Here is a 25019-nt window from a genome sequence, read left to right as displayed (position 1 = left end):
CTAGGGTAAATTGCTCGGATAATGGTTTCAATTGTTGCCAAATAGCTTTTATTGTAGCTTAAATACGGTTTTGAGATAGTTCTCAATGCGTTTATCGTACAACTATTTTGCAGTAAATCAATCTTGAAGAGCTTCGAAAATATACCCTTCAGAAGCTTTTCCAGAGTGGGCCAACTAGACAGATAAGGGCATCAATGAGGTTTTGGTGGATGCATCAATGGCAAAGCAGTCTTGACCAGGGTTTTATGAATGTTGTTTTATAGTAGCTTTGTAGTATTTCATTAAAAATTAAAATGTTACTTGGGCGGCCTTAGCCTGATTGGTAAGGTAAGTTCGGGATGTAAGATCTACCTCCGATTCCTAGCCCTGACTACTTTAAACTAGGGGAACTGGATTTTTCAGTAATCAAAGAAACACATCTTAGTCATCAGAAAGTGGCTCCACTTTTGATTGGCGAACACTAGAGCACCTAGCGGGGCCTACACGTTCCCGCTATGATAGTGTGAGTGCGCATAGAAAGTCCGTTTCGAACAGCTCCAAAACGTATCGCTTGTTGAGCAGTTAAACGTACCACGTTTTTTATACACCGATTTATTTGCCCTTCCTCCTCTGTTCTGCGACGTAAGCTCAAGCTTCTTGGCGATGCGATTCCAAAGATAATTGAGGGGATTGATATTGAGTTGGAGTAGGAAACAAACATCAATTTCCATTTGGTTGGTCCATCAAATCGCCCGCTACTGATGAAAAAAAAAAAGATGCACAGACCAGTTGAAAACTGGTTGTACTGTTCGTAATTCCAGCATAAACGGTTTATCTAGTAATTCACTATAATCGCAATTCACTATGTTCTTCCTCTCATCGAAGCTTTAAATCACCTATGGATGAACTATGTACCGAATCTATCCTTCCAATACTAACCACTTTCTTATTTATCTTTCTCCATCCCACAGAATATGCTGAACCGACGAGCCTTCTCGGAGGTACTGTACGATGCTCCCCGGACATCCAAATTGAAGGAGGACGCCCGTCAGGTGGAGTTTGTCCGTATCGGCCAAGCACTGAAGCTGGAAGCCATCGTACGGGGTGACGCCCCAACGAGTATAGCTTCGGCAGGAACGGTATTCAAGCGACCACCCTGGGAACCGCAGTGCTTCTATCCAACATTTCAGCCGAGAAACGATCTGGTCGGTGACAGTTGGGGCCAGGACCAGTTGTTTTTGGCCTCGGACGAGGGAACATATCTGATTAAGGAGGACCAAACTCATAGGGTTGTGTTCGATAGGACACTTTCGGTGAAACAGCTCAGTGTGATCGAGGATCACGGGATCATGTTGGTACGGGGAGGATCTGCCGTGCAAAAGGATGGCCACAGGGTGCATGTGTTCAGGTTGAATGAGTTCACCGAAGATCGGTTAGGACAGAGATCGCGGATCGATGTTAAGGATCGTAGGATAGACAAAACTAGAGGTTGCCATCTGTTTGCCATATCGAGAGCGGGAGAAGCTCACCTTCGGATGGCGGTGGCCGTCGGGAGGAAGTTATTTATTTTCCAGTGGAAACATACAGCGGCCTGGACGTCGTGGTGTCCCAATAGCGACAACGATACGGTCGACGGTTTCATTTTCCTTAAGGAGATTACGCTGCATGATGCTCCAATGATTATGACAATACTGGAAGGGTCGTGTCCCAATTCGGGGCTGTTAATCTGCGTTGGCTATAAAAACAGTTTCGAGATTGTGTCGGAAGCGACTAGTCATGCAACGAAGCTGCACGAAGCGGACACCAGGAAGCAAACGGCAGTCCACCTGGTTGCTGCACTGGATTTGTACGACGGACAGGATACGGAACTATTGCTGTGCTATAATCGTAAGGGTGTTCATAGTACATTACTCCATTTCACAGCGATTAACTTGCGTTATCTCTTTTCCAGATACATGTCATTTTCAGAAACTTTCGGAAGAGTGTTCCAGTAGTTCAGAGTTCGATTTTCAATTCAACACTCCTCCAACTTCGGTTGTGTGTGCGTTTCCCTATATCATTGCATTTACGCCGGATTCCATGGAAATACGCCTCCTGGTTAACGGCAATCTAGTGCACACGGTCATGATGGCGGAACTGCAACTGATAACGTCGAAGAAAGACATCTACTTTGTAACCACCGCTCCGGAATTTATCCCCAAGGGTGCCAAATTACGTGGTCCGGATTCCGAGGATCATGAGCTCATAAAACCAAGAATCGAAGAAAGCAAAGTCGTTCCGGACGATGACACATCAACGAGCCCGGGCAGAAGCCGTCTCAGTTCCGACGAAGACAACAACGGTGCACAAAGTACGGAAGGTCAGGACAGCGGTTCCACCGATAGTAAGACTTCGGGATTGGTAACACCGCAAATTCAGCGCGCATCATCGCTACAAACATCCAAGCCGGAGGTGGAAAAACCAAAAGAGAGTACACTTTCAGCCGAAGACATCAAAAGGCCGATATCGAAGAGCAATTCCTATGGCGAAGCTGGTTCTTCGTTTTCGATACCGACCACTACGTGTAGTAAAGATTTAGCCAAGCACTTTGGTGCCCAACCGCAGCCTAATACGAAAAATCTTTGCAAACATTTTGGAGAACTTTCGGTTCCTCCAAACTCACCGCAAAATAATACGATCATCAAGGGAAGCTCACCAAATTCTCCCCCTCGGAAGTCCTTCATCCGACAACCAACCCTGAATCTGAGCAAATCCCAGCAAAATGACGGTGAAACTTCCCCCTCGAATGGCAATACGACCAAACCACTACGAATCTACCGGATCCCATTGACAAACCTGACCGGAACTCATATCCAATCCCATCACTACCACTACCCCAGTACAGACCCTTCGAAGAAACCAACAGCGGTTGCAACTAAAATGCAACCGACCAAAACCAACGAGCCACCAAATACCCTATCCTCATCACACGAGGAAGACGAACAAGCTGAAGGACCAGGCCTGAGCAGTTCCTGCGAAGACGATGGAAATTCCAAAATGAGTATATTCGATCAAATTCAACAGGACCTCCAGGATCTCAGTATGAAGGACAAAATAGAACTAGATCAACATGACGCCGAACTGCGAAATTCCGTTCTGACGCCGCTGTAAGAAAACCAAAAATCCAGAAAACTCCTCTATTATCAAACAACAGCTCAAACTTTTACAGCCCTCCATATTTTCACATTTTCATATTCTCGTGCCACTTTACACACTCACTTACACACGTATTGATTGAACTCTAAAAAGTAACCTGTTATGCAAGATGTTGAGACCGTAAAAAAAAAACAAAATCTATCCTAGGTACATAAGCAAACTAAAGAATGAAAAGAATAACGTTCATATTGTTGTCGAACAACAAGGTTTCACTTTAGAGAAAATTGAACGCTAAAAAAGGACACACCGGAACATAAAGGAGCGCGCGGGAAAATGATGGCGACAGAAGGAAAATCTATTTTCAATTTTCTCCCGTCTATCGTCCAGGGCATTGTTACGATTTTGAGTAGGTTTGATAGTGAAATGCAGGGAAAAAAAGGGCATAGAATGGTAGCGGCGACATGAACGAATCCTCCGGAGAGACAGTCCTGTTATGAAGAAGGAAATGGAAAAGGATAATTGGTTGGGCCTGCGTTGGGCACGAAGAGAATACTGAATATCGAGGAGGAAATTTTTTTAGGGAACAGTTTGTGATAGATGAGAAGCCTAACTGAATGTGGAGAGGGGGTAGCTGGGAAACGTTTCGATGGAATCTTGACTGAGCGTTTTTAAATGGTTTATTGAGCAGTGCGTTTCAACCATGGTAAATCTCAGTCATTTCCGGCAATAGTGACAGAATATCTTTCGTCACTACCACTGGCGTAACTACGGGGGCTACATCCCTCTCTAGGATTAATATAGCCTCCTCTAGAATTGTTACTACAATTACTTATTTTCCTTACACATCAAAATTGTTCGCTAATTGCCTAATAGAGAAATTAAAAAAATAAATTGATTACCCCTAGGTTTTTTCCTTAGTTACGCCAATGGCCACTACCACGAGTTGAAAATGATCTACATGAGCGACAATGAAGCCATTACCGTACATGTGCAGTGATTGTTGTTTGATGGTGGTATACGCATAGAGGTAACTCTAAGACCAGCAGGTCCCGAAGAAACGTGCTCAACTTTTTGGCTCAGCTCTGGTACTATCTTCGGTCCCAAGCTAATCGATTCACCCCTCGAAACATAGGAAAATCCACTAACCCCTAATTTTATCCGTCAAACTTTCATAGCGAATCACAACAAACCTTGTGTCGTACTAGAATTTTGTCTAGAATAGGGTACGTTAATCGTTTGGTTGGGACCAATAGACTAGTCAATAGACTGATGCAAAATTTGACTTTTTCGCTCCACAGTGCTTAAATGGTTTCAAATCGGGTCCTGATTAGCCTCCCAAAGTTACAACTCATTTGGTTAGAAACAGACATCGCACAAGCCGTTTGAAGTTTACATGTAAATTACTATGGGAAATCTCAACTTTTTGTTCATTGGCTTCTAGTCTTTTTCCATATTGAGCTGCGAAACAGTTCGATAGCCATTATTAAAGAAAATTTTCTCAGCTACAACTTTGCTGGAGATTGTTTCTATGTAAAACGAGACAGGAAAAAGTTATTAATTATTTAAGAGATTGGTAAACTTATGACATGATCAAGCAGCTGCTCTGTAGGCAACACTGTATTTTGCAGTGTGACATAGTAGCCATGATTTTTGTGTCCTATTCAACGCCCCAGAAACACCAATGTTGCCTGCTGAGCAATTGATTGAGCATGATCATTAGACATCAGCGCATTGAACCATTGATAACTTTCGATCCTTGCATTTAATCAAAAAGTGGTCTTCGGCAAAGTTGTAGCTGGGAAAATTTCTTGCAAGTACAATTGAAAGTTTTTGAAGCAGACCGATATGGTGAATTATTAGATAGACATGAACAAAAATCTTGGTTTTACCATAGTAATTCCCATACAAACTTCAAATGGTTTGTGCCATCTTAGTTTCTCACCAAATGGGTTCAAATTTTGAGAGGTTAGTCAGGATCCGATTTGGAATCGTTTAAGTATTGTGGAGCGAAAAAGTCAAATTTTGCATCAGTCTACTAGTCAAGCAGTGAGCCTATTTGAAATCGTTAGTTTCGTATTGATTGTTGGTATAAGTTCTAATGGAATGGAACAAATAAAGTCAACCAAATCCGTGGAACCGTACAAGTGAATAATCCTCTAAGTTCTCAAACGCATTGCTATCAATAATTTGAATAATGCATGAATTAACACTCTTTATAAGACCATGTCAAAAAAATAATTTACGAAGTTCACACAAATTCCGTTTTCTTTGCACCATCATGAAAGTACATCGATGTCTGCCTGCAAACCAATACAGTCCAATACAGACTTGATGACTCGGAAGATTTTGAGGTCGTCGACAAAGAGCAGTTTCCAAGCAGTTTGTGAGAACAAGTTCTTACACTGAAAAGGACAAACACACTCCCCTGCGGAACTCCAAATGGAATGTCGAATGTCCTCGAACGTCCAGAGTTCACCTGAACGAATGATTTAATACCGGTTAAGTATGACATTAGCCAGTCGGATATACAAACAGGAAAATCCATATGCCTCAGCTTCTCCACCGCAAAGATGTGCCGAACAGTGTCGAACGCTTTTGAAAAATCGATGTATACTGAGTCTACTTGATTCCGGCGGATGGTGCGGCTAAAGACTCAGCACAATTCTTCAGTACAATAGGAGCTAATCCGTCAACTCCAACTCCTTTCAACCCATCTAGTTTAGCCAGTGCTCTCAACATTTCATCACGAGAAAAATTGAAGAACGGAACCCAAGTACCAATTTCAGTTTTATCATGGTCTTGTAGACCATGACTTAGACTTGAAGAATGCTTTAAACCCTCGATAAAACTTTCAATGTTACTTGGGAACACGGAAACGATCAGTTGGCACGTGTTGATAATAACCAGGGTGAGGTTGGGGCGATCCTGTATTAAACACGCTTTGAATTTAGCATGAAAATAGGTTAGCAGCCTCGTCGGATGATCTTACCATAGCATAACCGATCTTAACATCGTACGGCACACGATTACTTGCCCGTTGCTCCTTAACGAACTACCAGAACGCTGAGAAGTTTTGTTTCAAATTCGATTACAGTCTCTGCAAGAAGCCTTGATAGCTACAAACTCTTTATAGGACGTTTCCACAAGGTGAATTGATTCTCGATTTTTGTTGTTTTGTTGACGAAGAACCGGAAAGCACGCCAAGTCCACCGCCTGCTGGCTTCACTGATAGTACGGCGACGGCGAGAGACCTTCAAGTAAAGTATTTCGAACAGCTTGTCGTAAAAAAAGAACGCTTTCGTAAGCGAACAATTGACTTGTTCCGAAATTCGTGACTTGAGGTTAACGAATTTCAGAACAGTTTTTTCCCGTGTACCCGGTAATGACAACCCTAGTTGTAACTGCTCCCAGTTGACATGACAGTAGGACTTTAAATCGGTTCACGGAGGAACCCACTTCAGCCACCACCAGATAGCAACCAAGGAGTAGCAATTTCATATTTGTGTGTTTTGTGGGAGCTGACATTTGTGCTCTTGAAGTTTCATGTTAAAGCTTTCTTAGAGTATCACTTTTTAACTCCTTTGGAAGACCCTTTAATACTCTATAATTGATTTGAACTTCTCTAACATTACCCTATGCTTCTATGTAGTTCCTCTGAACGTCTCCCAAGAGCCTTTCTGAGGTTCATGTTCAAACTTAAATTATGTGATCCCTGAGTCTTCTCACATTCTCTATACTACTTTGAAATTCCTTAAGCTTCTTTAAATTTCTCTAAAATTTCCCAAATTTCATTTAATTTCTCTGAACTCCACTGTAAACTACTCAGAACAATCCTGAGATAATCAGGGAACTAATGAAAATAAGAAGCTGTGAAGCTTGAAAAACTTCTAATAGGTTTGAGGCATTATAGATAGTTTCAGTGAACATAGAAGATCTAAGAAGTGATTGCGAACTTCAGTGCTGTTAAGAAGACTCCAGAAAGATTCACGGGGCTTCGGATACGAGTACATTTACCACCATTGGTGTCTGGAAACTGATACACTGAGGCAAATAAACATATGAATTTGAAAAGGCTCGGCTGATTTTCGTCTAACCTGAGGTAGCCATTATACGCCTTTAACCATTTCATGTTCCCAATCGTTTTAAGGCGAGTGGTCAAAACACGCATCCCGTAATCTCAACGTCCATGGTTCGTTTTATTATTTTTTGTCAACATTATTTTTCGTTTTTCATTTGAATTCATACCGATTTCTTGTGGCTAAAATTTATAAGTGGTTCTTAGGGAATTCTTACGTTCTTTTGCCTCAAAGAAAGGTCATGGAAGTTCTGAGAGGTATTAGAGATTTCAGAGTTTTGAAGGGCTTCAATTACTAAAATATTTTATGAGAACTACAAAAATAAATCCAAAAATTTGGCGTGTGCAGATCCTTACTGACTGCAGACCTGCATAAAAATAGCACTGAGAAATCTTCCTATATATGATTATGGTAGTAGATTGCGTGGGCGAGAAAGCAGTCATGAGAAATTGACGATTGAAGTAACTTTTCACAAGAGCACTTTTACATCTATTTGACATGGTATCTTTGAAATAATCACAATGGAGTGTAAAATTGAAAATTATTTGAATTCAGACAGAGTGAAACTTATCGTGCAGTTCATGACACCCTAGTAGTCGTTACAATTCAGCTGTACAAAAAATATTTGTTTTAAACAAGTTAATTCCTTCATAGCCTATTTTTGGATGTTGATGAATATCAAAGTCTGTATAAATATGTAGACTAAAGGTTAATTGGTATGCACAAAAAGACTTGTAATTCGTGATTCAATGAGTTTAAAAAGTCCATTAATGTTGATTTGTAGTACTTTTATTAAAACTTCAAAGTTACAGCATTAAATGGTTCCATTTCTCCAGTTCGTAGGAAATCTCAAACCTTCCTCTTGATAGAGCCCATCAGCACCCGCACAGAGGAAACGAACACGGAATCAGCGCATTTCTTCAATTTTTCCCGCATTTGCTGGATGTCCCTGACTGCCCCGCCGTTTCGTCGAAGTCGCTACATTGCAATTGCCCAGGATTTTTCCATTCGTAGAAATTCCGGGCAATTCGGAGGATTCATTAGCCTGGGGACAAAATCGATCTTGTTGGCAGCATACCACACCAGAACCACTTTGGAGTAGTAGCAGCTGGCCAAATTGCGCCAAAAGATGACTTTGCCCCTATGCTTGCGGATGAACGGCAATACACGCTTTTTCAGGCATTCTTCGGTGTAAACTTGGAATGTCACCGTCGAGGATGTGGCGAATAGTTCCGTTTTTCGGCCACAACTGCAAATCGCTTGCCAAATCATGGTCTTCTTCGTGAACTTATCACCAAACACGAACTTGAATCTTCCCGGCACATCCTCACGTCCAGTCGCGATGTAAAACTTTTGACCGGGAAGCTGCTTAAAATCGAGTTTGACGTATGTTTCGTCATCGATGAATGTGCAGCCCTTGTGTTTCGTCAAAACATGGTCGTACAAGAGCCTTGTATGCTTTTTGGCCACGAAATTCTTCTTCATGTGCCGCTTCGGGTGTTTACTGGCTTTGTACGACTTGTATCCTTCCCTGGCAAGGATGTTCCGCACCGTTTGAAAGTTGGCGTTGTACCTTCTGGCCACATCTCGGATCGAAAGACCGGGGTTGGCTTTAACGTGCCTCAACACCTTGCTGCGCAGCTGACGATCCCTGGTTCCAGTTTTTTCTAAGGTCCACTGATTCCTTTCCACACTCAGGGTTTCCTTGTAGGTTTTGAGCACTCGACAAACTGTTGTTTTCGGCATCTTCAGCATTTTAGCCAGGTTTGTACCGGACCACTCCGAATTTTCCAGGTGTTTGTGCACATTATTTTTTCTTCTTTCTAGTTCCAGTTGACGTTATTTCTGAACGCGATCGACTACTTTGATCAAACTTGTATTAGTTGTTCTCTATAGAAGTTTAAACAAACCACTGTCAAAGATTTTCGATTCCCAACACGGGAGGCGTGCTACTGGCGCGGAAGGGCCGTACCAATTTACTTTTAGTCAGCCTTTAATACTCAGTGAAATTTTCATCTACTTTTTTCGTTGTATAGAAATGAAGGACTTCAAAGTTGAAGCTCCTTCTAAATGTTGATTATTAATAATGCAAACAATGTTTTCAAAAATATCTACAAGACTGTGCATAAATCTTCGATAAGTCGAATAAATTTTGAATTTCTCCTGAACAACCTGAGATCTAGAGAGAATATCTGAGAGACGTCATTTGTAGTTTAGAATAGTAGGAGATCTACAGAGTATTTATTACTTTATCAACCTGAAGTCTTGAAAAGATATAAAGAGGACTTTACTGAGATTGGAGATTTTAACACTCCGAACACGATGCCTCCGGTAAAATGTGTAACGGCAAATTGGCAATGTTTGAAAAATCATTGCTCAGCAGTTCATCGGTCGATCTTAAATCTATTGTTACCGAATAAATCTTTAAAGTATGTAGCTTCAACTGGCATCAGTAAAATTGAAGTTTGTCAATAAATGTTTGAGCTATGATTTTGCAAACATTGCAAGTTTGCCGTTACACATTTTACCGGAGGCATCGTATTCGGAGTGTTAAGAACAATATTTTCTGAAAACCCTCCGTTCAGGAGAACATCTTAGTGAATATCGTATTACTTATGCAACGTTTCCTGAACATCTACAAAATTCCCATAAGTTCTTAGAGATTTCCTTAACTTCTACGAAGTGCCCTGAACTTTCAAAATCTCTTAATTCTACCAAGATTTCAGAGCATATACGGAGAACTCCGAGATTTGGGCGTAATTGCTTTTGTAAACAAACACGTTAATTGCCGATTTCTCACGAATAAAAGCTTAATCTTGCGAACAAATTATACCACATGCTAGAGTAATCTTTCCTCTACAATTCAAACAATTGTTAATTTTCAAGACTGAGCCTTTTTTCGCGAGAAATCATCACTTGAAGCGTTTGTTAACAAAAACAATTACGACCAAATCTCAAATCACTCCAGGTCTTCGAACTTGAACGAACTTCCTCAAAAACCCTCAAATTTTCTACGAATATTCCTGAGCATCTGGGATATTCACTGATAATTGACGAAGGTCATTGAGCTTTGTGGAAGTAAGATCTTTGACAAACGATCCCTAACCTGAAACGAATATCCCTGATGTTCTTAGAAATTTGCTGATTTTTTCAGACTTTTTTGTTCGTAAAAACTGTATACATCGTACAACCTAATATTACACAACAGATGGAATGACCTGAAGTGATTCAAGAATAACTGAACTGCTTAAAAGCTAACTGAACTTCTACTAAATTTGCTACAGTTTTAAAGAGTTTCCTGAACGCAGCTCTACGCAGTTTCTTGAGCATCTATGAAGTTCCCTGAACTTTTACGATTTTCCTCGAACTAACTCGATGCTCCCCGAACTTATAAGAAGTTCCCTGATATCAAATGCTGTTCCCTTAATGATCTAGAACTTTTGTTGATACTCTATTTAATAAATCTAGACAACCCCCATGCAGACGTTAATTTGAATACTGGAAGTGAAGACCATTAATGGAAAATCATTTACATTCATTTCGTGACTTCATTTACATTCATTTTGTAACTGCTGAAGGTTTTGATATTAGCTACAACTTTTATGAACAACGCAAACCTGTATTTCTTAGAGATGATGACCCAGAGTGAACAGCACCCACTTTTGTTCTTCAGTGAATGTAAATTACACTCACTGAAAAACAATATCAAGTTCTGCCCACTCTAGTTCATCATGCATACATCATTTAACTAAATTTTATTGCTGAAAAAAGTTAGAGTCAAATGAAGGCAAATGAATGCACGAAATGAATGTAACTGATGTTCCATGCCTGGTGAAGACATTTAAAGACATTAAAAACGCCTTTGTTCAAAAATTCCACACGTGCTTGAGCTTATTTTCAGCCCGTTCCGTAAGCAGCAATGTCCGTCTTGGTTCCATTATCATGCTCAAATGTGATGACAGCTGGTACCCTCATAACTGCCTTTTATATAGAAATCGAATCTCGTACCAAACAGCCATTTTTCCACATTCAGTTAAGCGCATCTCAGGGATAATCGATTTGTACTTGCAGCAATAAATCAACCTTCAAACACACCAAACACAACGCGTGCAGCAATAGGCAGTACTAATCCTTCTATTTGCGAGTCATATCAACGAAGATCTAGCTAAACCTTTCTCGAGCAACCCTAGTCTCGTACCTTATCGATCGATGGAGCCCCTAGCGTTGGTAGATCAACAAAGGTTTCTCTCTGGTCTTCTAGATGCCAGAAAAATATATCAAATCAGTTCCGCTTAGCAATGTATAGTGAGAAATGTTTTACGTTTTTAGTTCCAGTCAAATAGCTGAGAAGTATTGCACTGTTTGAAGTTGATCTATTGGAATTGGAAGTTGGTAAGGACGGTGTAGAAAGAAATCATTCATCATCATCGATGAATAGCATTATCATTCTATATTAGTATCATGCGTGTGTTAAACATTTAACTGAAGAAGAGGAATTAGTAGCAAATGAGATACATATTTACTAGTAGTATTCGATTGCAAGAGTATTTGAAATTATAAACATTGTTACTTAGAATTTTACAAGAACTAGAACTGCTGAGATATCATTACCGAGTGAATATGCCACAAGTCTAGCTGACAAAGTCCTGTTTTACCTATTGAAACTGTACATAATCTAGAGTTGAACTGTGAATTGTAAATCAAAGGAAATAATGTAAGACAACAATAAAGGTTTTTGCTTATTGCAAATATGGCCGTTTTCTCTTGAATGAGAGCTTTTGGAAAGAACTTCCATCAACGTATGTTTTATTCATCGTTCTGTAGGGAAATTTTCGTCCAAAACTAGCATTCGATATTGCTATTGCACATCACAATTTGTCCTATCGGTAAACACACACACTTCTTATAATGGTTGCCCTTCCGAATCCGAATCAGTAAACTTACTTAACTAACAAGTAATATCACTCACGTTAATTCATAAATTATGCAAAACTGTGACACGTTTCCTTTTTCCCTGTATGCGACAAAAATTTTGATCATTTCAATTTCCACCATTTCCCTTGTATGCCTCATTCCGAATGACTAGATCAAAAATTTTCCTCATTCATCATTGATTTTTTTGTTTCCTGTTACGTACACAAGCCTTGCTTTGTCACACCATTATTTTTTCACTCATAGATGTATAATACAGTACGGGTTAGTGTTTGTTTTTACAGTCGCTAAATACAATTGCTTTCCTTTATACAATTATGGTGTCAATTCCTCACGGCAGAAATCGCCACTCGACACTTTTGGTACATCACTTAACGATAAACTCTCAAATCTCACTAAATTAAGTAACTTTTGAGCGAGTCTATGCATACAAGTAGGATTTGTTCTGAGAATAGTTTGTCCTTAACTCTAGAAAGATTTCTGGTACGATCTTCGTAGAATGTATACAAAAGAAACTAATAAACAAAACTGTTAACTGAATACTCTTAAATACCTACTGGGCTAACTGGCTGTGAAACCGGGCAGGGTTGCTAACGGCTTGCTAGGGAAAGCCAGCTCTCAGATTGTCAGATCTTCCCAATCTTCCTTTTCCCGCTCGGACAGCTGGATCCGGAAGGTGACGTTGGCATTGTTGAGCAGTTCGTGACACATCGCCGTCAGCGGGTTGTGTCTCAGATCGACCAGCTCCAGCGAGTCGGACGTGATGATCTCATCCCGATCGATGTCGATGATGGCATTGTTGTGGGCCCGCAGTTCCCGCAGCTTGGGCATCTTGAACACGACGGCAGGTAGCGTGATGAAGGAGTTGTACGAGATATCGAGCATCTCCAGCGAATGCAGATCGGCCAGCTCGTCCGGCAGTTTGGCCAACTGGTTGTGCGACAGGTTGAGATCTAGAAGCAAAAAAAAATTGAGGCATTAAAGATTCATCTACCTCAGGACCTTGCGACAACGCACCTGTGATCAAACTGAACTTGATGGCAAACTTGGGCGAAATTTTCGTGATGACATTACCGCTAAGATCACAGGTTTTCAGTTCAGTGTGTCTCATAAGATGGTAAACTGCGTCCGGAACCTGAATCAGTTCACACTCAGAGAGATCTGCAAAAGACAGTAAGCAAATTTTAATTATCAGCTGATTTACTTCACACTTCGAGATGACTTATTTTAAAATATTTGGAATGTTTAAACTCTTGCGAAATTGCGTGAGCTTACTCAATTGTTTGCTTTCTGCTGCTTCTCCGCAGCGATTTACCACTTTGGCAACGATTGAAGCCATCCCGCGGAGCGAAGTAGAATACCCACGTTCACCCACTGACCAACCAACAATCGACACTGCGTACACTCAACGCATCAACAGTTTCCTCTCTCCTCGGCTGCTAATTATAGAAATGACTAAACACCTCTGTACATCAAGCTGAACGCTCAACAGTATCCACGCGATCCGAGATTAACCGATTGGCTTAACAAATCAAAGTATACATTAAATTCCAACTACTTTGTAACAATTTGCACAATAAATTTAACAACTACATTCGTTCATTCAACTTAAAAGTATTCCGTTCGTAGGAAGCGAAGTAGTTTATCCGAAAGAGAATTTCTACTTCCGCCTGAACGAAACAGAACCGTGTGCGATAAAAATAAAAATGAAATGTCAGTGTTCAGAGAGATGATGTCAGGCTGCTTCATCGGAGCAACATGGATGGTGTCACACGAGAGGTGTGACATACTGTGGATGCCCATTTTCCCATGAGAGAGCAGCAGAAGTAGCGACTGTTACATACGCTTTGTAGCATGGTCGGGAATGTGTTGGTGAAGACGGCACTGCGACGTGACATTTGGATGTGTTTGTTTGTTTCATGACGGCGTGATTACACTGGTTAACATGAAATTTATATTTAATCAATGTGTTTGATATTTCGTACGTGAAGGTTACGATTTCAGAGTTGGGAGGAAATGCTATACTAATATCAACATGAAATTAAAGTGCGATAATTTATTACCTAGAGAAAGGTCTGAAGAGGATAGATTGATAGTTTCCGTTTGAGTACGGCAGTGTGAAAATTGAACAGAAGTTGAAATTGATGACTTCACTCGTTTCACCGTCGTGTACTTTATGAAGAAGAAATCAGAAGTTCCTGAGCGTGTTCAAGAATATGTTAAATGTGTCAAAACGCAGTTTGGCAGAAATCCGAAGGTCATACAAAGTTCGAAATAGTAGTGTAAATTTCTGTCACTATGATGCACATTACAGATCGTGTAAATTTATGAGTCATTTAATGAAATATTCTAAATATTGTATGCAACCATCCATGTTTGTAAGCAATATTCCTTGCAAGTTGCTAGTTTACGTGAAAAGGAAGTTTACATGCTTCAATTTCAGCATGCATGGATATTTGCATCACCATTAAAATTCATAATTTTTTGGTGTGTACGATCTGATCAAGGCGGTGAATATCAGAGTCACATATTGGATTCCTTATTCCAGCAATTTACCACAGCAGAACGGATTAGCGGAGCGAAAGAATCGCTCTTTGGTAGAAATGGCGCGCTGCATGATACTGGACTCCCGAATGCCGTTGAAGTACTGCACACTTAGAAATATTAATGCAATTTTAGGTGCTCTGAGACTGACATATACGAGCGTCAATTTTGACATAAAATTTAGTCATAATAGACACAAATTTCAGCTCAATAAAACGTACTTTTGAACTTTTCTGTCTCGGAGCACTCAATTTTACATGACATGTTTGTTTACGTATCATCCTTTATGTCAAAGATGGATTCCGTCACGTTTAAGATTAGGTATTTCTAATAGCGAATTCGTTTATTATCGGGGTTAACACCAGTTCCAACCCAGTGCGAAACCGAACTTTTTATCAGTGTGAACCTCAACCTGAGCTAGGTTTTGAAAACAAACGAGCAAACTGACGTTTGTTAGAAAACAAGCAGACCCAATCTTGATACCCGATCCAGGTTGGAACTGAACAATAAACGAATTCGCTATAAGTGTGTGGGCTGCAGCGGTTAACCGTTAACTCGGTATCTGTAAAACCGTTCACCGACGAAACCTTTGAAGAACACTCCAATCGAGCTGTGGAGTGGATCGAAACCAGATTTGAGCCATCTTCTGATTTTCGGATCACCGGTGTATGTAATTTGAACCAAAATCTCGAAAATTGCTGTTCGTTGGCTACTCAAGCAACAACAAGCTGACCGTCAGCCGTGATTGCAAGTTCCTGTCGATGGACGAGTGTCGGACCACTGAACTGCCTATAATCGCATGTCAGTCCCATATGGATTTTTGCCAATTTTAAGATAATAACGCTATCCACTATCAATTGGCATCTACTTTCATATTATGTGATAAAACTACGGACTTTAATCAGGAAAAAAGTGAAAACGACATCAAGTCAGTTTGCCCCATCAAGCAAAGTAATCGCATATTAGTCCCATCATGAAATGCAATCGTCCAGAGAACAAGCTACAGTTCTGCTTTTTGAATCGCCATATTTTTCGCTGATATAACAAAGCATCCATGCAAGCTACATTGGAACTGATCTTAACTTAAAAAAATTATCGATTAATTTACTATGATTTTTAAATATTTACATCGGAATCGCACTTCCTAACTTCAACTGCCATTTTCTCAATGCCTACTTTTTCCATATGGGACTGATATGGAATTATAGGCAGTCTGATATGGAATTATAGGCAGTACTATCCTTTCAAACTCCTGGAGCCAAAGAAAGCTGATGCTTCTGTTGATTATGTTATTTCAACCAACGCAATAGAGAACAAGGAAGAATCGGATGAGCCCGATCTATACGATTTCGAAACAAGCTACGACGATGAAACATTCGTGGAAGAAGAAATCCTAGAAGAGCTTGATACATCCCAGAAAAAGGAGGAACAGGAAGTCACCGATGTCCATATGTCGGTAGTTCGATGATCAGAACGTGTCACCAAAAGCATCCCCCCAGTACGATATCGTGATACCGTACGTATATAGCAAAGCGGCAGGATGATGAACCACGTACGTTCCAATAAGCTATATCCTTTCCCTATCACGAGAAGTGGAAGCATGCCATGAAATAAGAGTTGGAATCGCTGGAAGAAAACGCCACATGGGATGTCGTCAGTTTACCGCCAAACAGAAAGCCTATCCATTTGCAACCAGATTTATAAGAGGAAGATTGCCCAAGTAGCATTTCTTGTTTTATTGCACTCTATTAGTGGTTATTGAGATCAATTTCATAAAACCGCCAATAAAATTAATAGCTCCAGCACAACCTTTTGATAACCGCTATAAGATCGTCATACAGCTTAGTGGACCACTCTTGATAAGGTTTATAAAGCATGTTTGAGAATCACAATAAAGCTGTCTTAAAACCTTTTGTCAGGAAGCCTCATACTCTACAAAAGGTTCTCATAGCCTCTATAAGAGTAATATTGTATCCAAGCAGTTTTATGACGCTTTGGTGAAAATCAGTTATAAAGCCAATTTAATTTGTATTGGCTTCAAAGCAACCGCCATAAATTAGCTTGTTGTTGTTCTGTTCTGCTGAAACCAAATGGAAATCTTTAGCGGTTAAAATAGGTTTGAGTGTTGGTGTCAAGATCACCATGCAATCAATTTTGTTTCATGGCGACATTAGTGAAAATCTTAAAGAAAATATATTACTTTTTAGAAGTTCCAAAACATATGCGCTTGAAATGTTATCGTGTATATTGAGATAATATGAGCGTTAAATAAATGCGCCTCCAAAATAATTCAAGTTAACAAAAAAGATTGTTTCAGAAATTAAATGAATTTGATGGAATCACCTTAATTTTACAGAAAATAGATCTCAATACATAAATTCATACCAATGCACACTGGAAATCATTTCGGATCTCTTATTTAGCCATTATTTTATTGAAATTTCTTGGATTTTATTCCAAGGCTAATGGCATTTTCATAATGACAATATGGCGACAGAAGACAGCAGGCAAGAAAAACACCAAGCGCAATTTCTTAAAATGTCTAATGCTTACATTGCACACTGGGTCAGGAATGCAACCTAGCGGAGCAAAATTAATAACTCCGAAACGAAGCATTTCCGCGACTTGGTGTCTTCGGCAAAATTTCTCATCATAATAAGGACCATCTATTGACATAAACAAATAGTTCAAAACTCTTCCGCAAAGATGGTGTCACAATCTAACTTCTTTCTCTGACGTTTTGGAAACTTGATGTCTTGGGCAAAGTTGTTTATCTTGACAAAATGAACAGGTCTTTCAAAGACGTAAAATTTCCACAGTCTACTGGTTCCAAGTTATATGGAGTTAAAGAAAAAAATCTTGAAAATATGGTTTTTTTCTGTTTCGGTTTTTTTGCTTACAGCTTTATAATGTTATATTTTCTCTTATGAAAATACATTAAATAAATAGCTTTTGTGAAGAAACATACTGGATTAAGCTTAAAATTTCAAAGACATTGTTGAAAAAACGAGAAAAAAAACACAATTTTGACATTTTCAGCAAAAATTAAGCAATACTCGATAAACAAAATATCAAAATTTGAGAGAGGTATATTTTGGTGTTTTGTAGATTTCTTCATTTTAGTGGAACATGTTTTTTTTTCTATAACTTTTTTTAATGCATTGAATTTGTGTTTCGAAGACTTCACGACTTTGTCAAAGTTGGTTATCTTGATAAAATAAACAACTTTTCTTAATACGTTAAAACTTCACAGCCTACTGTTTTCGAGTTATGTGAAATAACAGAAAAAAAATTGCTTCGTTTCGGAGTTATTAATTTTGCTCCGCTAGGTTGCATTCCTGGCCCAGTGTGCATGGGATGAAAGCAGAACAGAAAAGGATAATGCATGATTTTATTACGAGAACTATTTTTTTTACAAGAGCAATTCAAGCTGAACTTTGCATTAGGTCCTAAGTAACATTGATCGATTCTCTTCGTCGACTTTCTCTTTCGTTAATAACTTATTCACAGAACCGTTTCTTGATGTGTTTGTCGTATTGGATGCTAGATAAAAGCTTCTTTTATCGATTTATGTGCTGAAAATACCTGGGAATGTCTTTACATGACCGTGGGGATGCAAAGAGAAAGTTGACGAAGCGAATCTGTCAATATTACTTAGGACCTTATGCAATTTTCAGCTTGAATTAATTTTTTTATTTGAGGGCAAATGTATATTCCTATTCTACGGGTGCAACCGATGAATTTTAAAAACATTTAGAAAAGTTTTGAATGGTACATTAACCTTTATGAAAAGTTATGCGTGATTTCAACCTAGGACTGTCACCATTCCATGTATTTCGACCAAGATTCGACCGTGTCACCCCATGTATATGCGAGCGAGAACGGAAGAATCATGGAGATTGCTGACGTTTTTCTTACGCACACTACGTCGCGTATACGTATACACGAAATGTTTTCATGCTCATGCTAACAATTTTGTTGATTTTCTTTGCGCTCCGCTTGGAAGTACCGGAAAGTTTTTATTCTTTTCTATGTTGTAAAAATAAACCACCTATTTACATTTCTGACAAGTTGCAACTGAATGCTTATAATTGTTTTAAAATAACTGTTTCATGGCCAACTAGTTTTATTGCGCTTACTTATAAAGCAACGATAGGATTTATTATTTGGTTTTATAAGGGCAATTTATATTACTTTTTTGTATACTTCAAAGCAATCATAAAACCTTTCATAAGTGAAAATAGCATAAGCATCAGTTGGTTTTTAATTAGCTTTATAGGGGTTTTGTAGATAGCTATAAGAATGTTTCATGACTTGCATTGTACATGACCGTCATAAAGCTGTAGGTAATGGTTGCAGCTGCAATAAAACCTTTATAAATTTTGAATATAGCCAAGCAGCTCTAGATTTGTTACTTGGGTGACGAAGGTGGCAAAGTCATCCGCTATAAATCTAGACTTGTAGCACAAGAATTTAGTCAAACAACCGATAGGATTCAACAATGGGGCCAAAGTGAAATATGCATTCTTCGAAAAAGCCTCTATGGTCTCAATAGTAGTTGTAGATTTGAAGTTTTTCACCCAATTACATTAGATGAACTTAGAGTTATTTGTTTTTCATTAGGAAAATCGGCTGGAGTAGATAATGTTAATGCTAAAGTTATTCAAGATTGCTTTCATGTCATTGGCCATATCTTGCTGGACATTGAATGAATCATTGCAAACTGGACTTGTGCCACAAATTTGGAAGGAATCCTTAGTGGTTCCTATTCAAAAAGTTGCTGGAACGATTAAAGCCAAAGAGTTTCGTCCCATCAACATGTTGCACACATTAGAGAAAATGTTAGAACTTGTTGTTAAAGGCCAGATGTTGGAGTATTTAAATAGTAATAGTTTCTTGAGATACCAGAACAATCGGGATATCGGGAAGGTCATTCTTGTGAAACCACTTTGAGCTTGGTATTAGCGAAGTGGAAAAATAATGTAAAGTGTAAAGATACGATTGTTCCTGTTTTTTTTTTTGGATCTTAAACGCGCCTTTGAAACAATTTCTAGGCCCTTATTGTTAAGATCAACCAAGCGCTTTGGAATTACGAGTACTGCATATAAATGGTTTGAAAGCTATTTGTCTGACAGAACTCAACGGACTGTTTTTAATGATTCTGTTTCCAGTCCCGTGGGGAACAACCTTGGAGTGCCCCAGGGAAGTGTATTAGGGCCCCTGTTATTTATTATGTATATTAATGACTTGTGACGTGTTTTACGATTTTGTGACATTAATCTTTTTGCAGATGATAATGTGTTATTCATTGCAGCTGAGAGGTAATCACGCTTACCACTATACCACCGGCGCCGCTTGGAATTCTATATCGATTGAAAAACGATTTAACTATTGCTATTGATTCACTTCCTCAACTTTGATGCTAGACGCCTTACAATGGTTGTCGGTGAAGCAAAGAATTGTATATTCGACTATGGTGTTCATTTTTTGCTGCCTCGATATTTGTGTGATCGAATTGAAAGAGGAAGTGACTTTCATAGAAACGCGGTTGAAATAAAAACACCACATTTCTTGACTTGTGCTTCACAAAATTCATTATATTTAAAGGGCTAAAGGGTTTCCATTCGATGCCTAGACATATCAGATTGCGGGGTTGCTAGGGTAATATGATGCTTTGTTGATTGTTCATTAACTCTTGATTGCTTGTAATACTTATGAATATTTTAGGTGGACAAAAAGGCGAACTAAGAGGTGGACGCCTGAGCTTTTCCACATTTATATCGCTGTGAAGCACCTGTAAACTCTAGAGGGAATTTATATCTGTAACTGAAACCAGTTCGATTTTATTTGCTAACCTGGTTAAAATGTCATATTTAATTATCTTAAAGATAAATCGTCCAGCTCAAACCTTTGTAGGGGTAAGAGGTGGGACCATCATCATCATCATCATCATCATCATCATATATTATCAAGCAGGCTGGAAGGGTATGGAATGCCAGTCAATACGAAGTATTGAAGCAGATAGGTTAGATGCCATCCATTGCAGATCCATGTCTCTTCGTGAAAACTAGAGTCGGTGTATAATGAGTCACGCCAAGAGAAAAACAGTTGAACTCGCATCACGGTTTTCGAAGGATTCCCTTTCTTTTCACTTGGCAACAGAGGACTTCTACATCAACTTCAAATGACTTCTAGCTAGAACAAAAAATTGCGGCTGTAGTGAATCATTATATCAGTGATTTTGTCAAATTATCTTATCAAACAATAGTAGAAGTTCTCATTACTGATCATTAGCAAACGTATCCCATGACAATTTAATGCTCACTGCGTGTTTATGATCATTTCTTCAATTTTATTTTATATTTTATTGCAATACCTTTCGTGGACCATTCATAGCATCATAATGTTTGTTTACTTTGCACAATAGGTAGCCGGTTTGACAGTTCAATAGGTAGACTTGGCTTCACTCTTGGCGTGACTCATTATACACCGACTCTAGTGAAAACCTGCAATAAGAAGAAATCTTTCATTTTGCTTTATGTGGACGATATGTTGATAAACACCAACATGGAGATTGAATATGAGCGATTACGAAAACATCTAGCTGAGCAGTTCACCATCACGTTATCTGGGAATCCAAGAGAAGCGATCCGGTGAACATTTTTTCTTGAACCAACAAGCATAAATCCAGAAAGTTGCAGAACGCTTTGGACAAGCGGATGCGAAGCACTCTTCGATACCGATGGATCATGGATACCCAAATGAACAGCAGAAGGAGGAGGAGCCCTAGAAACGACGAGTTCCAGAGCCTGGTGGGCGCTCTACTGTACATTGCGGTAAACGCGAGACCGAATATCGCCATCAGTGACTCGATACTAGGTCGCAAGGTGAGTCGACCAGCGGAAGCAGATTGGACTGAAGCAAATCGGATGCTGCGGTACTTAAGATCAACAGCAAAGTTGAACTTGCAACTAGGTTCACCGGGGTCGCTGGAAGCTTACGTTGATGCAGACTGGGCTGGTGATAAAGCAGATCGGAAATCCAACCCAGGTTTCGTTTTCCCTCTTGAAGGATCGGTTAGCTGGGCAGCTCGTAAATAACCATGCGTCCAGAGTTGAGCTGATGTGGTTGCTGAAGCTACTGAATTACGTGGGAGAACAAATGCATGCTCCGGTAATCATCAATGAACACAGCAAAAAAATAATTTTGATATCACATCAAAGTGGATGCACTACAACCATGTCGAAAATTTCAGGTAATTTTTATGACCACATAAATAAACAAATGCAGTGAAAGCAGCGTAATGTCAGTTCATGCATTGTATTAATGATAATTTGGTCCTTTTTAGCAAGTAATATTACACCATATTTTCGACATGATTGTAGTGCATCCACTTTGACGTGATATCAAAATATTTTTTTTTGCTGTGAAGATAACCAAAGCTGTATAGCGATGCTGAAATCTACTGGACGAAGCTTATTGACACATGTTACAATTATGTAAAGGAGTTAGTCAAAAACGGTGTGATGGACGTTCACTACTGCCCCACACAGAAAAAAATTCTGAATTTTAACTATCGCGTAAAATCTCCCTTCGTTGAATTTTGAGCTATACTTGACATAAACAGCAAAATCGTTTACCAGCTTACATACAATATTGCTTATTTATGCGATATTGCGCTTAAATTTACACGAAATACCGCGTAAATTTATGCAAAAATTGTTGGGTTGAGGAGGAGTGAAGGAGATTTTTTTTTTCGTATCTGTAGAGCCTTTTTACAACTGCACACTTAGAAATAAATACTTTTATACGAGACGTAATCCATATTGGACGTAAATCATAGAACGTAAACAAACATTTCATGTAAAATTAAATGTACTCAAACCGAAACATCCGCTAGTCGACGAAGAGAACGTTTGATTGAATTGATTTCACGTTTCTTTCAACTGATTCTTATGCCAAAAGGCCCGCTTACATGTGCTGGTCTCAGGGAACCGAAATTTACATGACTTTTCAATTTTGACATAAAATTAAATCACAATAGACGTGAAATTCAGCTCAATCAAACGAACTTTCGAACTTTTCAGTCTCGGAGCACTTAATTTTACATGACATGTTTGTTTACGTCTCATCCTTTATGTCAAAGATGGATTCCGTCACGTGTAAGATTAGGTATTTCTAAGTGTGTAGTGTGTAGTGTGTGCGTCCAGTACATAGGAATATTGTTGTCTGACCCATTTTATGTTGGTGCTAGTCACATATCTTCTCACAATTAAGGTGTGATAGGCATTTGTTGACATTGCACGCTGTCCCAATCAGGCACAACTCATCTTATAAAGTCTAATACCATTTTGGGATTGCTTTGCCAAACTTCAAAGGGTTCTAATATCCTTTTTTTTCAAATATTGACATTCTTTGATTGAATAGTGCTCCACAGCTGCAGAGCATATGTTCAGCAGTTTCGTTTTCAAATTCTTTTGTCGTCGACATTCGTTAGACGGAATTTTTTTCTTTTTTATATAAGTAATATCTGCTAGAGCAGTGACCAAACACTTAGAAATAACTTATCTTACAATAAACAAACATGTCATGTAAAATTAAGTGCTCCGAGACAGAAAAATTCGAAAGTACGTTTTATTGAGCTGAATTTTGTGTCTATTATGACTCAGTTTTACGTTAAAATTGACGCTCGTATATGTCAGTCTCAGAGCACCTAAATTTGCATTAATTTTTCTAAGTGTGCAGTCAGAGGACCAGTTATTACCAGAAGATCTCTTTAACTAAGATTAAACAAAGTCCAGCCTTTTGCTGCACTTGGTCTTATAAATCTTTTCGCCTGTCTGGATACATCTATGGCGTTCCAGTTGGATTCTACTATGGACGTTTCCCAACTTTTTAGTTCCACACAGCAAAAAAATAATTTTGATATCACGTCAAAGTGGATGCACTACAATCATGTCGAAAATATGGTGTAATATTACTTGCTAAAAAGGACAAAATTATCATTAATACAATGCATGACCTGACATTACGCTGCTTTTACTGCATTTGTTTATTTATGTGGTCATAAAAATTACATGAAATTTTCGACATGATTGTAGTGCATCCACTTTGATGTGATATCAAAATTATTTTTTTGCTGTGCATCCTTATAGTACACTCAGGGACTCCACAAAATGGTTCCGGACCTATGAAGTTCGATGCAGAAGCTCGTCTTGCCAGACTGTCGACATTTTCATTTCCTTCAATGCCACAATGGCCGGGCACCCAGTATAATATGACTTTGTTCATTCGGCCAATTGATTTAAGGAAAAAATACATTCCCACACTACACACTTAGAAAAATTGATGTATATTTAGGTGCTTCGATCGACATGTGAACGCCTTAAGCGCATTAAGAGTAGTTTGGCTATCCGAGAATATACAGATCTTGGCAAACCTGTATTTTCTTGTTAGACAGATGTTTGCACATTCTATGATTGCTTGAATTTCTGCTTGAAATACTGTGGGACTATGTCTCATTGGTATAATTTTACTGACTCCAGGGCCAAAGACCCCAGCTCCTGTATCTTCACCCATATTTGAGCCGTCGGTGTAAAATAAAATAGATCCTGGACGTATGTTTGACCAGACTTCCATGTATGGCGGCTTGGTTTAACCAATTTGAACTGAACATCGTAGTTTGTCTTTGTTACCATTCAATTTTCTATTGTTTTTACAGCTGAATTTAACTTGAAATCTTTAAGGATCTTTAGATGTCCTACCAAGTCACCATCGAAAAGTTTATTTTGACGGTTAAACTGTAAAGTACTTTTTGCTGCCTGTAGTTTAACAAATTGGTGTAAGGGCAAAATATTGAGAACGGCATCCAAAGCATCTGATGATGTGCCTCTCATTGCTCCTGTCATTGATATACAAGCATATCAGTGAAGCATAGGTAATTTTTGGTCGAATATATCCAGTGTACCATATTCGGTCGTAGTCCCCACGTTTTCCCCATAGCTTTACTACAGACCCATAGCGCATTTATAGCCTTAGTGATAACATTGTAAAGATGAGAGTTCCAGTTCAGTTTCCTATCCAAAGTAACACCTAGGTATTGAACTTCATCCGCGAACTGAATTCGAACATATTTCAAGCTGAACATTGCATTAGGTCCTAAGTAACATTGACAGATTCTCTTCGTCGACTTTCTCTTTGTATCCCCACGGCATTTCCAGGTATTTTCAGCACACAGATCGATAAAAGAAGAATCGAGAATCTAGCATCTAATACGACAAACACAGCAAGAAACGGTTATGTGCTCAAGTTATTAACGAAAGAGAAAGTCGACGAAGAGAATCGATCAATGTT

At 39.0% G+C, this 25019-nt stretch overlaps 2 protein-coding genes across 3 annotated transcripts in view; one reads left to right on the top strand and one right to left on the bottom strand.

Moving 5' to 3' along the window:
* Nucleotides 1-4279, top strand: part of LOC135706208 (GTPase-activating Rap/Ran-GAP domain-like protein 3) — a 205007-nt gene extending 200728 nt beyond the window's left edge. Inside the window, exons 12-13 of the mRNA XM_065227772.1 lie at nucleotides 951-1866; nucleotides 1931-4279. Coding sequence (XP_065083844.1) covers nucleotides 951-1866; nucleotides 1931-3129 — 2115 coding nt within the window. The 3' untranslated portion in view covers nucleotides 3130-4279. The remainder of the gene's footprint in view (nucleotides 1-950; nucleotides 1867-1930) is intronic.
* A 7700-nt stretch (nucleotides 4280-11979) lies between these two features.
* Nucleotides 11980-25019, bottom strand: part of Sclp (sclp) — a 64134-nt gene continuing 51094 nt past the window's right edge. The window contains exons 1-3 of one of the 2 annotated variants that reach the window (XM_065227776.1): nucleotides 13398-13772; nucleotides 13140-13283; nucleotides 11980-13075 (exon numbers count right to left, since the gene is read on the bottom strand). In XM_065227776.1, coding sequence (XP_065083848.1) covers nucleotides 12741-13075; nucleotides 13140-13283; nucleotides 13398-13461 — 543 coding nt within the window. In that variant the 5' untranslated portion in view covers nucleotides 13462-13772 and the 3' untranslated portion in view covers nucleotides 11980-12740. Of the gene's footprint in view, nucleotides 13076-13139; nucleotides 13284-13397; nucleotides 13773-25019 lie in introns of those variants that run through there. The other variant, XM_065227775.1, reaches the window with a different exon arrangement.

The sequence above is a fragment of the Ochlerotatus camptorhynchus genome, unplaced genomic scaffold (assembly GCF_037179485.1).
Source record: "Ochlerotatus camptorhynchus isolate MF236.1 unplaced genomic scaffold, CSIRO-AGI_Acam_v1.1 ptg000275l, whole genome shotgun sequence".
NCBI lineage: Eukaryota > Metazoa > Arthropoda > Insecta > Diptera > Culicidae > Ochlerotatus > Ochlerotatus camptorhynchus.
This window is presented reverse-complemented; position numbering and strand designations above follow the sequence as displayed.